This window comes from Panthera pardus, unplaced genomic scaffold (genome assembly GCF_024362965.1).
Source record: "Panthera pardus isolate Hobbes unplaced genomic scaffold, ASM2436296v1 HiC_scaffold_22, whole genome shotgun sequence".
NCBI classification, from domain to species: domain Eukaryota; kingdom Metazoa; phylum Chordata; class Mammalia; order Carnivora; family Felidae; genus Panthera; species Panthera pardus.
The window spans coordinates 63985848-63998086 of record NW_026526788.1 but is presented as its reverse complement, the minus strand read 5'-3'; the positions used below and the strand labels follow the sequence as shown (position 1 = coordinate 63998086).

Sequence of the window (12239 nt, the reverse complement as noted above, 5' to 3'; positions counted from 1 at the left end):
ATCTCCATTTGACTTCAAATTGGTTTCTCCACTTTTGGAGAAAAACCTAAATGATGCGTGTACCCAAAGATGATTCCATTTGGATCAGAACTCCTATATGGCTTGCTAGAGAATCTATGAATTGAACCAGAACAGCTTTCCTCTGAAATACTTGGAAAACTTGAAATAATTACATCTGGAAAGGGCCCTATAACTCCGCAGGTCTCGGACCCGTGAATTACTACACACATGGTCTTGGGTAAGTCACCACATCTCTCTAAACGTTAGTTTTCTCATCTGTAGAAACGAGAATGCTGGGGTAAAGTTATCTCTAAGGCTTCTTCCATCCAAAGATGTTACACAATATGATGGTTACCCTGCATTCTGAGAAGTGGGTCCTAAGTGGGAATCAACAGAACTTGCCATAAAAATATGGGAATAGAAGCATGAATACATAACTATTAATTCTGCAGGTTCATTTGTGGCACACCTAAAATCATTTTGTACAGTGCCAGTGGTATATGCATCCCACCTTGGGAAGCATTATTTATAAGTGTCTTTCCAAAGAGGTGGGGACACCTTGGTGTATCATGGGAAGGACTTTTCCTCCTCATATGAAGGCTAATTCTCTGAACTCTGGGTGTGTGTCCATGTGGATGTTTTCCTCTTGCAGATCTTTGAAGAAGAGCACAGCGTTTTGTATCTGGATCAAGGTGGAGTCCTGGTTGCTATGAAGCACACGTCTCTCCCGATTCGACATCTCTGGTAATGGCACTGATCATGAGTCATGCACCCGATGGTTCCATACTGCTAAGACCAGTTGAGGAGTCAGGCTATCAGTTGGTGACGGTGTTTGCGATAAACTGTCAAAGTCTACTAGAACAGCATCTATGCCTTTGCTCTATTAAAATAAGACATCACCAGCGGTTTCACAAGAGGAGGAAAGGAGACAGAGAGAAGGAGGGAAGGAGGTGGGGGTAGGGCTGGAGGGAAGGATATTGAGAAAGACCGAGATTCTACCCCTGAGAGAAGAGCTGCATTATGGTTTTCAAATATGACAGTGCCCTCCCCAGTACCTTACTCTTTGAGCACACTTGTGGGTACAGTGGTGTGTCAGGTAAAATAGGTAGAAGTCAAGAGAGGCTTAACGTGTGTCCGTTATGTGTGTTCTGCACAGAGATCAGCAGTTCGGGGCAAATCTGTCCCTATCTCATTTCCCCCTGATTCTATTGGGGGAAGGAGGTTACCAGTCTGCACCTCTACCAGTAGGTCTTGCCCAGATGGACATTTAAGGCCTAACTTCCAGAATGGTTTCTAGTAGACTCCTTCATCTCTGTTTTTGAAAAGGGCTCTCTCCACAGTGCAAGCTTGTTCAAAACCAAAAGCCTGATTTTCCGCCTGGTGTGAATTACTTAGGAGACTGAAGAGAAAACTGTGGAAATAAGAGAAATGGAGGCTTAGCGTGGGGGAGGGCATCCGCAGGGAAACACAGAACAGAGGAAACATCCTGGGTGACCTTCAGAGTTGCAGACTTCTCTTACTCGCAAGAGCCAGTCCTGTACCCATTCACTCAAGGAGTCAGCCAGGATGCAAAACAGTGTTAAGAGGGAAGCCACCAAGGGTTTGATCTCTTGGAGGCAGCTGGTTCAAGTCCATCTAAGTAGGTCTTACAAGGCCATTGCTCTTCAGAATCACCAGTAAGACTTGCTGCTAGATTGCACTGAGGTTTTGGAGAGCGTCACATTGAGATCTAAGATCTAATAAAATATCCAAATTAAAAAAAAATTCTATCAAAGACTTATTATCATTCCCATTTCATGCAGCTCTCCCCTTATGGCTGTTATAATACATCTGGGTCCCGAATCGCTTGGCTAACTGTATTTCTACCTTCTGATGTAATTAAGAGTACGTATTCACATAAAAGGCTCACTTTGACAGTGTCCCCAGTACTTTTAAAATGTATTCTTCCCTGGCTGATAGTATTTTTCCTCTGAAAGGATTTTTTTTTCTTTTGAGATCTGATGCCTGTTATTTTTTTCTTTCATTAGGTTGAGTTTTGATGAAGGGAGATCTTGGAGCAAATACAGTTTCACATCTATTCCACTCTTTGTGGACGGGGTTTTGGGCGAGCCTGGGGAAGAGACTCTAATCATGACGTAAGTGGAAAACTATGATGTCCTCTAGTCTTAATAGAAATCCAGGAATATGTTGTGTTTAGCAAAGCCTATTCACTTTGCTACTCTTATATTTGAAATTGCTAGCAAGGTCAGTACACCTGACTTCATGATTCCTCCGCAAAGGGCAAAGAAAAATGTGGGCGTGGCCAATTTCTTGGCTCTTTACTAATTAGGAGACCCATACTGAGGGCTGGCAGCACAAGGGCACAGTCTATTTTTTCCTATGCTGAATGGGTTTAGGGAAATTAGAAATTATTATTTCAACAGAAAATAAAACTATAAATTTAAAACTTTAATAATAAACTCAATATATAGAAAATCACAGGCATATAAGAATGATTTCACTTTAAGGCAGAACGCAGAGCTTGATCAAAACCCCACAAAGGATTTTATTTTTCCCTGGCTCTTTACCTAACCCAATTGTGAGGCATATTAGGAAAACTGTGAGAACAATCTGTTCTTGTGAAATTGCATTTGCACTCATTCTTGTCTGGAAAGTGACGATCATTAATTTGTGAAAGACTTGATTAATGAGTTGCCTGCTTAAGGGTTTCAAAACATGAGCTTTGAATTTGAAATATGAAACGGTGAGTTTTTTTTCTTCCCCTGGAAAATTAGACATGGAAAACAGAGAGAAGGTTTTAAAGTAGTCGACCTTGTGATAAAAAATCATAGTGAGTAGTTGGTACATTTTCTAATTTTTTCTTCCCCTTTTTTAATGATAGAAAAGATCAACATAAATTTAATATGCCTAATAGCTACCCTTTGCCCCTGGTATACATAGCTCAATTAGCAATTTGTTCCATAATTTATCTTTATTCAGTTTTCATATTTGCAAAACTCGGATGAAAAAACACTGACTGAAAAGGTTACCTTGTGGCTTTTATCCGCGGATATCTATGGTTGGTGATTCAAATGCCTCATTATATACCCGAATTTCTCTGAATAAGGAGAGTGGAGTGCACAGTGTAGGAAGCAGTTCTAACTAGTTGGCCCCATTGACCACATTCCCTAGGGACTGGTGGGAAGGTAAAATAGCATGGAAACCATGGGAACCAGGGATATTAGCAAGAGAACCTACAAGTGTAATCTTGGACCACATAGAATGCAGCATTTGTAATGTTTTTCTTACTTTCTTTTTTCTTTTCTGTCAACCAACCATTCTTGTGGTACGATACGCAGAAGTGGGTTTTTAAGTCAGACACCCTGTGTTCTGAATCAGCCAGGTCTTAGTTGTTTCTTTGCATATCAACAATACTCTCTGGGCCTGAAATTACTCAGATGTGATAGGGTGCCAATAATAGTAACCCTCCTCATACATGTGCTTTGAGGATTGACTGATATGATCAATGTAACGTGTTTAGCATCATACTAAGTTCATAGCAAACACCCGGCAAACGCTAGCTATGGGCCCTGTTACTCTTGTGATTATTTTTATCATTTTGAACTCTGTAGAGTGTTTGGACACTTCAGCCACCGCTCCGAATGGCAGCTGGTCAAGGTGGACTACAAGTCCATTTTTGATAGACGGTGTGCCGAGGAGGACTACCGACCCTGGCAGCTGCACAGCCAGGTAGGACGAGGACAGCTGAGGTTAAGTCCTGGGTGGAAGGCATGGGTCATGTTGGGGGAAAGCTGGCCATTAAAATGTAGGAATAGGGGGTTCTCTAGGTTACACTGCCCATCTACCGCTTTCTTGCATGTTTTGTGTTCCACAGCGGTGAGCAAACTCAACATTTATAGCTTGTGGTGAAGTAATTTCTTTTTTTTCTTTATTGTCCTAGGAGATAATGAGATAAAATTCAAATGTGCTTGGCTTAGACTTACAACTCAAAATGAAATACCAACTCAGCATGCAGATCCAAACATAATTTATCTGAGCATGTCATATGGTTGCAGGGTAGGGGCAGGGGTGACAAAAGGATCTTCAGTTTTATCTAGCAAAGCAGAGATGTAAAATAACAAAATTATGCACGGTGAGCAGTGCCAGTAAAATCCTCTCCTGTTGCCCTGTGATTCCCTGGGATTGGGTAGTGCCTCTTGCCTCCTCCAAAGGTACTCTGGGTACAAGGGGGCAGAATTATCAATAGGAAACTTTCCTTCATTCTGGCCCCTCCCCTGATCAGCTCGTATCAGAATGCTTGGCCAAAAGCATTTTTCTGTTGATTTCCCAAGGTGGAAGTCATTCTACAGGTCTCTCTGAGGACATGGCAGAGATTCTCACTGCACAGCCACCGCCATACTCAGGGAGGAACCCATCGTCTCCCCAAACCTAGACTAAGTACACTTGACCCTTGAACAACAGGGGTTTGAAATGTGCAGGTCCACTGACAAGCAGACTTTTTTTCAATAAATACAGTACAATGCTTTAAGTGTATTTTTCTCTTACTTACGATTTTCTTCATAACATTTTCTTTTCTCTGGCTTACTTTATTGCAAGAACACCATATACAATACACATAACATACAAAGATGTGTTATTCAACTACTTATGTAATCAGTAAGGCTTTCAGTCAACAGTAAGCTATTGATAATTAAGTTTTGGGGGAGTCAAAAGTCACATATGGATTTTTTACTGTGCGAGATGGTCAGCACCTCTCACTCCTGTGTTGTTCAAGGGTCAAAGTAACATATTTACATATAGATGTGTCGTGGAGCCAGTTAAAGTGAATTTGCTCAAGAAACACAGTGTATACTAGCCTGGACAAAACTTTTTTCTGTCCTTGAGACACAAAGAAAGCTGCGTTTGACAGTAAGGGCTGCATCAGTTAGCATCATATACTCTTCGCAGACTCAATAATAAAAATATTACGTACATTGCTGTTACTTTCCCTTTTGAGATGTGCAATCACTATGCTATTCAAAGATTTTATTTATTTTGTGGAGAAATACTGAGTTTACTTCTCTCACTTGTCTGGTAGTTGGACATAAAATCAGTGCCATAAAGCTGTGTGGGCAGAGGCATAATAAATTGAGGCAAAATGGATCTTTATACTTCTTAGGAAAACCCTTCTTTCATATGCTCATAAATGACCAAATGCATAAATCTTTTATTACAGAAGAATTAGACTTAATTACCAGAGATTTCTTGGCAATACATTTGTTATAAGCTGAGTCTTGGCTATCTGTGTGTCCCTCATAGCACTGGACCTCAAACCTCACCAGGTAAAGGTTTGCTGAATACATCAGGAGTGAAGGATGGTTTTTGACACACCCGCACTGCTTCTTAGGATTGCATTTATAGTTGCATTCTACACCAGAGTTCTCGACATCAAAAAGAAAATCCCATTGGGGTGCCTGGGTGACTCAGTCGGTTAAGCGTCTGACTTCGGCTCAGGTCATGATCTCACAGTTCATGAGTTTGAGCCCCGCGTCGGGCTCTGTGCTGACGGCTCGGAGCCTGGAGCCTGTTTCAGATTCTGTGTCTCCCTTTCTCTCTGCCCCTCCCCTGCTCATGCTCTGTCTCTCTCTGTCTCAAAAATAAATAAACATTAAAAAAAAATTAAAAAAAAAAAAAAAAAAAGAAAATGCCATTAGTACAAAGTAGGTGACCTATGTTCACATTACACTAAGGTTTGAGAACATCTCTCTGAATGTCCTGAATTGAAGTAGGGAAGGTCCAAGTGATGTGCCCAACTGAGATCCTTGTCTCCTTACAGGGGGAAGCATGCATCATGGGAGCAAAAAGGGTATATAAGAAGCGAAAATCAGAGAGGAAGTGTATGCAAGGAAAATATGCAGGAGCTATGGAATCTGAACCTTGTGTCTGCACGGAGGCCGATTTTGACTGGTAAGCTTGTGCTGATACTCAGTGTATCAAATCTGTGTGATTCTTAATGAAAGCTGAGGTTTGAAATAATAGTGACATATACAGAGCTAAGCGACAAGCCTCGTATTCTTATGAAATTACCTTTGGAGGACAACATTTACTGGTTATGGGCATGTGTATATGGAAAAACTAGGAATTTCTTTGGACTGAAAGAGGATTCAGAAGATGTCTTGTAGCTATCCCCACATATTTGCTAGATCTCAGGACAAAAAGGGAGACCAGATCCCCCCCTTGAGTTGCTTCAGACCGCAGCACTGAAAACAGTAAGTTGACTTTTCAGAGAGCAGATATATTTGTGCTCAAGGTAAAAACTTCCTAGAATCTAGGTTCCTAGTAGTGGGACAATGAGCTTATAAAGCAAAGTAAGTTTGCTGTCACTGGGAGTTTTCAGTCAGTGGTTAGTTAGCTGATGATTGTGTATGCGAGCTATGGAAGACTTTTCTGATTTCAAGGCCAGGATTCAGTGGCATTGGCAGTCTATGGCTCTGTGGACGTGGTAGTATGGGAGACCTCTCCCTTTACCAGGATTAAGCTAGTATAAACCAGAAAAGTGCTGAGATATTTGAGCACGATAGCATTCTTCCTGAAGCATTTGATAAGCAGAAAGCTAGCCTGTGTTGTCAGCAATGCCCTTACTTTGTTCCAGGTCAGTGTTGGCATTCAAATGAGGTTGGAAATTATTAAGGATGAGTAGGTGGTAACTCCCTTCATCATATCCATCTCATTTTCTGTTCCTTTTTCCTTTCTTCTTTTTTTTTTCCCTTTTTCCTTAAATTTATTTATATGTTTCGGTTTAGAGAAAACAATTGTTAAATATATATGTCAATGTTAAGTGATTAAAACTTGACGTGCATAAGGAACCAAAGTTATTCCTTTAACATTGGATATCTACCTATGTAGCAATCATAGATCACTTATCTGACCGTCAAAATATCAGTGCTGGGCTGAGATACTGTGCACATACACATCATATAGCTTAGGAAATGGAAGTCTTCTCTCATGGTAGACCTCTGTAAACATCCTCTGAGTGAATAGTTCTATGCAGACCTGCCAAAATTGGCCACCAGCTCTCAGACCAATAACCCAAGGCTGTTTCCCTCTTTTGGTAGACAAGGCAAGCCAAGAGCCAGTGCTAGATCTCTTGGGCTCAGCCAGAGGACAAGAGAACTTCAGTTACATTGGAGCTCACAAGGAATTCTGCAGGGGCCTCCCCAGCTGTAACTTCCATTGTAGCCAGTGCAACATTATTACAATGATAAAAATATATTTTTCCTGCCCTACCTTTCAGGACTGACACCCTGAAATGCATTCATAAGGAAAACTTCCATGGAATTTTAAAGTCATTTATCCCATCCTTCTTTCCAACTGTTTCTCCTTTATCCCCTCTATTCAAAGAGGATTTGTAAAGGATGACATTTTATCTTAGTCATTTAGCTTTGGCCTTACCAAATAGTCATTCCTTTGTAAAGAGCAAATGTATTCTAGTAGAAAACCAAAGAGAAAAAAATGAGATGAGATGTCTTGATTCCCTGATGTCTCCTGGAAGTGTTGGTTTTGGGGCAGTCTTTTCCACAAGGTTCCACAGTAAATGAGTCTTTTGTTATTGTCATGTGTTGTTTTTCTTCTTCCATTTTAAGCTAATCTAGAGTAAAAGGAACACAGGGTAAGGAAGGCAATTAGGCTTTGCCCTTCCCTTATCTCTGCCTCCCCTACAGTGTTGGCCCAATTCATATATTCATTTGTGACTGGAATCTACCTCTAACTGAAATGTATTCTGAGAAGTGGTCAATGAATCATAAACGAGGCCATTGCAAGGTTTTCTAGTCAAAAAAAGGGGGGGTTTTGTTACTGCATGATTTCTGAAAATATTTTGGAAGACTCACCATGACTTTGTTGAGTTTCTACCAGTAGCCAAAGCCTCAATGAGTCCACTTGACTATAGCGTAATAAAAGGTGGTTGTCACTAAATGTTCCCTCTTGGCTTGGCTCTCCCCTGGACGTTCCCCCAGATGACCTTGCCTGCCATCCCCAGCACTTGTAAAATAATTCCCTGAAATGAACACCGGGTATCCTGCAGGCAGCATTTCTGAAGTCTTCCTCTCCATGCTGTGTTGAACCAGCACCAAATCCAACTGATATGTGCAGGATTCTAAGTGCCAGCTGCCTGGTGACAGGCCCCATGGCTAAGCCTGTTTCTCCCTTCCCGACCCTTGTGTGCCAACATCTCACCTCCATCACACAGATGGGCCGATTCATACTAATGCTTGCTGGTGACTGCCTGTGATTTGTCTGTGCATGTGGAGGTCAATTTGTTGTCAATCTCTGTGCCCAAGTTCATCCTCCAGAAGCCAAGAATATCAGGCCATACAGAGGGCTCTGGAAGCAAGAAAGAGAGGAGGCTGGGAGAAAAATCTTTGACTCTTGCCAAGCAAGAGAGAGGCTTGCAAGCCGTCAGTCTCCACTGACAATGCTAACTGACTAGGACAAAATTTTCCTCAGAGAAATGCTCATGACATTCCTGAAGGACATTTCCTTTTCTGCTGTGACTTTGAAGCATATGGCTTGTGCACAGAGAGACCTGGCTCAGCTCTACTTGGTAGATCCAGATGTCTTGGAAAAGCACCCCAAAGACATCACCAGTAATGAGAATCGTACCACATGTGGCTGTGTTTGTGTCAGTGATGTTGACACTGAGGGTTGAGCTCCCACCACTGTGTGTTTTCTCTTTGTAGCTGTCTTGGGGCCCAGCCACCATCAGTGTTATGTATTCTCCTAATGAGAACATAATCTGCTCTCTCAGCTTAAAGCCGTTTAATTGGAACTATTGGTCATTGAGTCTTCATCTCTACACAAGCATCTCTGTTGCTTTCAAGTTATCTCTTCCGGCATTATCCTGGGTAATTGACAGATATTCCACAGGGGAAAAACACTTCCATTTTTGGAAAGGTATTGATTTGGTGAACTCTTGTTTGTTGACCACTTGGCTAGAGTAGAAGTTGGCTGTGGACTACCATGAAACCATTCTCAGTAATTTTGCCGCCTACTGACAGGTTTCTTTTGGCTCTTCCCCCCACAGTGACTACGGTTATGAGCGACACAGCAATGGTCAGTGTCTGCCAGCATTTTGGTTCAATCCGTCTTCTCTGTCAAAGGATTGCAGCTTAGGACAGAGTTATCTCAACAGTACTGGGTAAGTTTCTGAAGTGATGACCTTGAAAGGTCATTCTCTGCTGTTTTTCAGCCTGTGTGAAACGTGCACAATTACTCCTGCTTGAAGACCAGGGCCTTTGCTTTACAGCACGATTTATTTGTTTTTCGTCCTTTTAGTAATGTGGCACAGATTTGTGTGAATAGTACAAATTTCGTCTGAGAATGAGACCCCACTTGCAAATAAAGAAACAAAATGGGTTCCTTAGATGGAGAAGATGATGATGATTATAATAAGTTTCTTCATTTTATGATACTTCATTTCAGAACTATTTTTGTGAAACTACCCTTTACTCTCATTGCATCTCTGTGAAGAAGGCCAAGTAAATATTTCATAGGTGCACTTCCTGTTTTATCGATGTGGAACATAGAGCGAACAAAGAAGCTCAGTGACTTATCACAAGTATAAAGCTGTTCGTGGAAGTGTGTTTCTTTTTCTTTCTGTGTCCAGTCTTGACACATTTAAGGCATGCATCCTGATCTTTGTAAATCTGGAATTACATTCTAAAAGTTTGTGTTTAATGTTCTGTGTTGTGGGGCTTATCCAATATCATTTAAGAAATACCATAAAAGAAAATATTTCATGACTTTTCCACAAGTGTAGTTGATGTGTATAGACTTTAAAAATAGTATACAGAACTTATTTGGATTCTACTCCAAACATTATGTATAAAAACATCTTTCAGCCATTTGGAGAAATTGAATATGGACTGGTGATAAGGTGATATATTCATCAGGGACAGAGAAACAGAACAAATAGGAAATTACATACATACATATATATGCATCAATATATATATACACATGTATATACATGTACATATATGTACGTGTGTGTGTGTGTGTGTGTGTAGGAATTGGATCGCAAGTCTAAGTCCCCAAGATCTGCAAGGTGACTTTGCAAGCTGGACACTGACAAGAGCTGATGGTTTGTTTGAGTCCAAGTCTGAAGGCATGAGAACAGGGAAGCCAATGGTGTAGCTGCTACTAAAGGCCAGAAGGCTCAAAACCCAGGAGAAGCCAGTGTTTCAGCCTGAATGTGAAGGCAGAAAAAAAAAAAAGCCAATTTCCAGTTTGAAGGCAGGCAGGAAGAATTCCCTCTTACTCAGGAAGAGGTCAACCTTTTTGTTCTATTCAGGCCTTTACCTGATTGGACAAGGCCTCCCCACATTGGGAGAGCAACCTGCTTTACTCTATCTACTATTTAAAATGTTAACTTCATCAAAAACAGCCCTCACAGAAACACCCACAATAATATTTGACCAAATATCTGAGCACCCCATGGCCCAGTCAAATTGAGGCATAAAATTAACCATCAAGGTGGTATTAGATTATTTCTAAATATAAATATTCTTATTACTTTTATTGTGTTAACTAAATATAGTTACTTATTTAGGTGTGACAATGGTATTTTGGTTTGACTTAAAAAAAAGAAACCTTATGCTTTAAGGATATATGATGTGTGACTTTTTTTTTTTAACTTTATTTATCTTGAGAGAGATAGAGATAGAGACAGTGCAAGCAAGAGAAGGGCAGAGATACGAGAGAGAGAGAGAGAGAGAGAGAGAGAGAGAGAATCCCAAGCAGGTTCCACGCTGTCAGCACAGAGCCTGAAGCGGGTCTCAATCTCACAAACCATGAGATCGTGACCTGAGCCGAAATCAAGAGTCAGATGTTTAACCCACTGAGCCACCCAGGTATCCCGAAATTTGTTATAAAATGTTAAAAAACAGATAGGTATTGAAATTTTTTGAAAGTGAGTTAATGGAGGGCAGGGCTATTCATTATACCCTTTCATCTCACTTGTGCATGTTTGAATATCCTGATCTTAAAATGTGAAAAAGAGAGGGAGGGAGGGAGAGAGAAGGAGAGGGATGCCTCACCAGCAGGGCCAGATCCACGTGAAAGTTGCTCTTCTCCTCTCATGCCAGCTGCACTACACAGGTGAGGACTTCCACATTTCCATTTGAGCACTTCCGTATTTGAGATTGTAACAACGTGTTTTAATTAAGAACAAGAATTACCAAAACAGCATACATTTTTCTTTTAAAGGAAGGAAACAATACGGACTTGTGCCCTCAGATACTCTTATCTCTGATGTTAGGGATTCCCAGAACTTTGGAAAACAGGGATAAGCTGTGATTTATTCGAAGCATAGCATAAAACCTGAGGAAAATACAAATGACATTTTTACAGCAGGGGGTCAGTGAGGCCGTCAGCGTGCACAGCATGGAAAACTGCAGAGGGCTGCTGACATATCCACACTTACCAGTGAAGGAACGCCCAAGAAAAGAGTTTTATTACGTGCATGTACCAGCATGTTTAGACATTGAAAAGGGCATTGGAAACCGCTAAAGCTAATTTCAGAATTGATTTTTTTCTCACTAACTCAGTCAAGGAAGTTATATCATTTTCCCTTTGGTATTGATGAGGGGAGGTCCCAGTACACAGGGTCTAAATTGTTCCAGACACTATTCAAGTCACTGGAATAAGACTAAGTGTAGGCGATGACCCTCACTCTTCAGGTTATTGAGAATACACACACACACACACACACACACACACACACACACACACACACACACATTTTAGGCTATCCCTAAATAGGTTACACCCTCTCTTTGGTAGTTAGTATGTAAAATTCAAATAAACCCTGACCCCTATCAAAGAAAACCTCAGAGATGATTGAATCATAATAAAGAGTCTGTTCAATAGCATTTTTCATCTATATCCTATAAAATTAAAATTTCAATTAAAAATGTTACTCAGCAGTAAGTGTCCAGGTATATAAATGTTAGTCAATGCAGTTGTGTTTATTAATCACAGAATCACAGACATTACTGCCTACAACTCACCTGCTCTCTCAGAACTTTGTTCACGTGAGTATTGCATGACAGCATCTGACTCAAAAAGATTTTTGTTAAGTTACCACATCTACCAGGGCACCTGGGTGGCTCAGTCGGTTAAGCGTCCGACTTCAGCTCAGGTCACAATCTCGCGGTCCGTGAGTTCGAGCCCCGCTTCGGGCTCTGGGCTGATGGCTCAGA

At 41.0% G+C, this 12239-nt stretch overlaps 1 protein-coding gene across 7 annotated transcripts in view; it reads left to right on the top strand.

Annotated features, from left to right (window-relative positions):
• The window catches only part of SORCS1 (sortilin related VPS10 domain containing receptor 1), a 546182-nt gene that overhangs the window by 408786 nt on the left and 125157 nt on the right, over nucleotides 1-12239 (top strand). For all 7 annotated transcript variants that reach the window (XM_053909904.1, XM_053909903.1, XM_053909906.1 and 4 more), the window contains exons 13-17: nucleotides 653-744; nucleotides 2028-2135; nucleotides 3612-3729; nucleotides 5816-5946; nucleotides 9062-9175. In XM_053909904.1, coding sequence (XP_053765879.1) covers nucleotides 653-744; nucleotides 2028-2135; nucleotides 3612-3729; nucleotides 5816-5946; nucleotides 9062-9175 — 563 coding nt within the window. The remainder of the gene's footprint in view (nucleotides 1-652; nucleotides 745-2027; nucleotides 2136-3611; nucleotides 3730-5815; nucleotides 5947-9061; nucleotides 9176-12239) is intronic.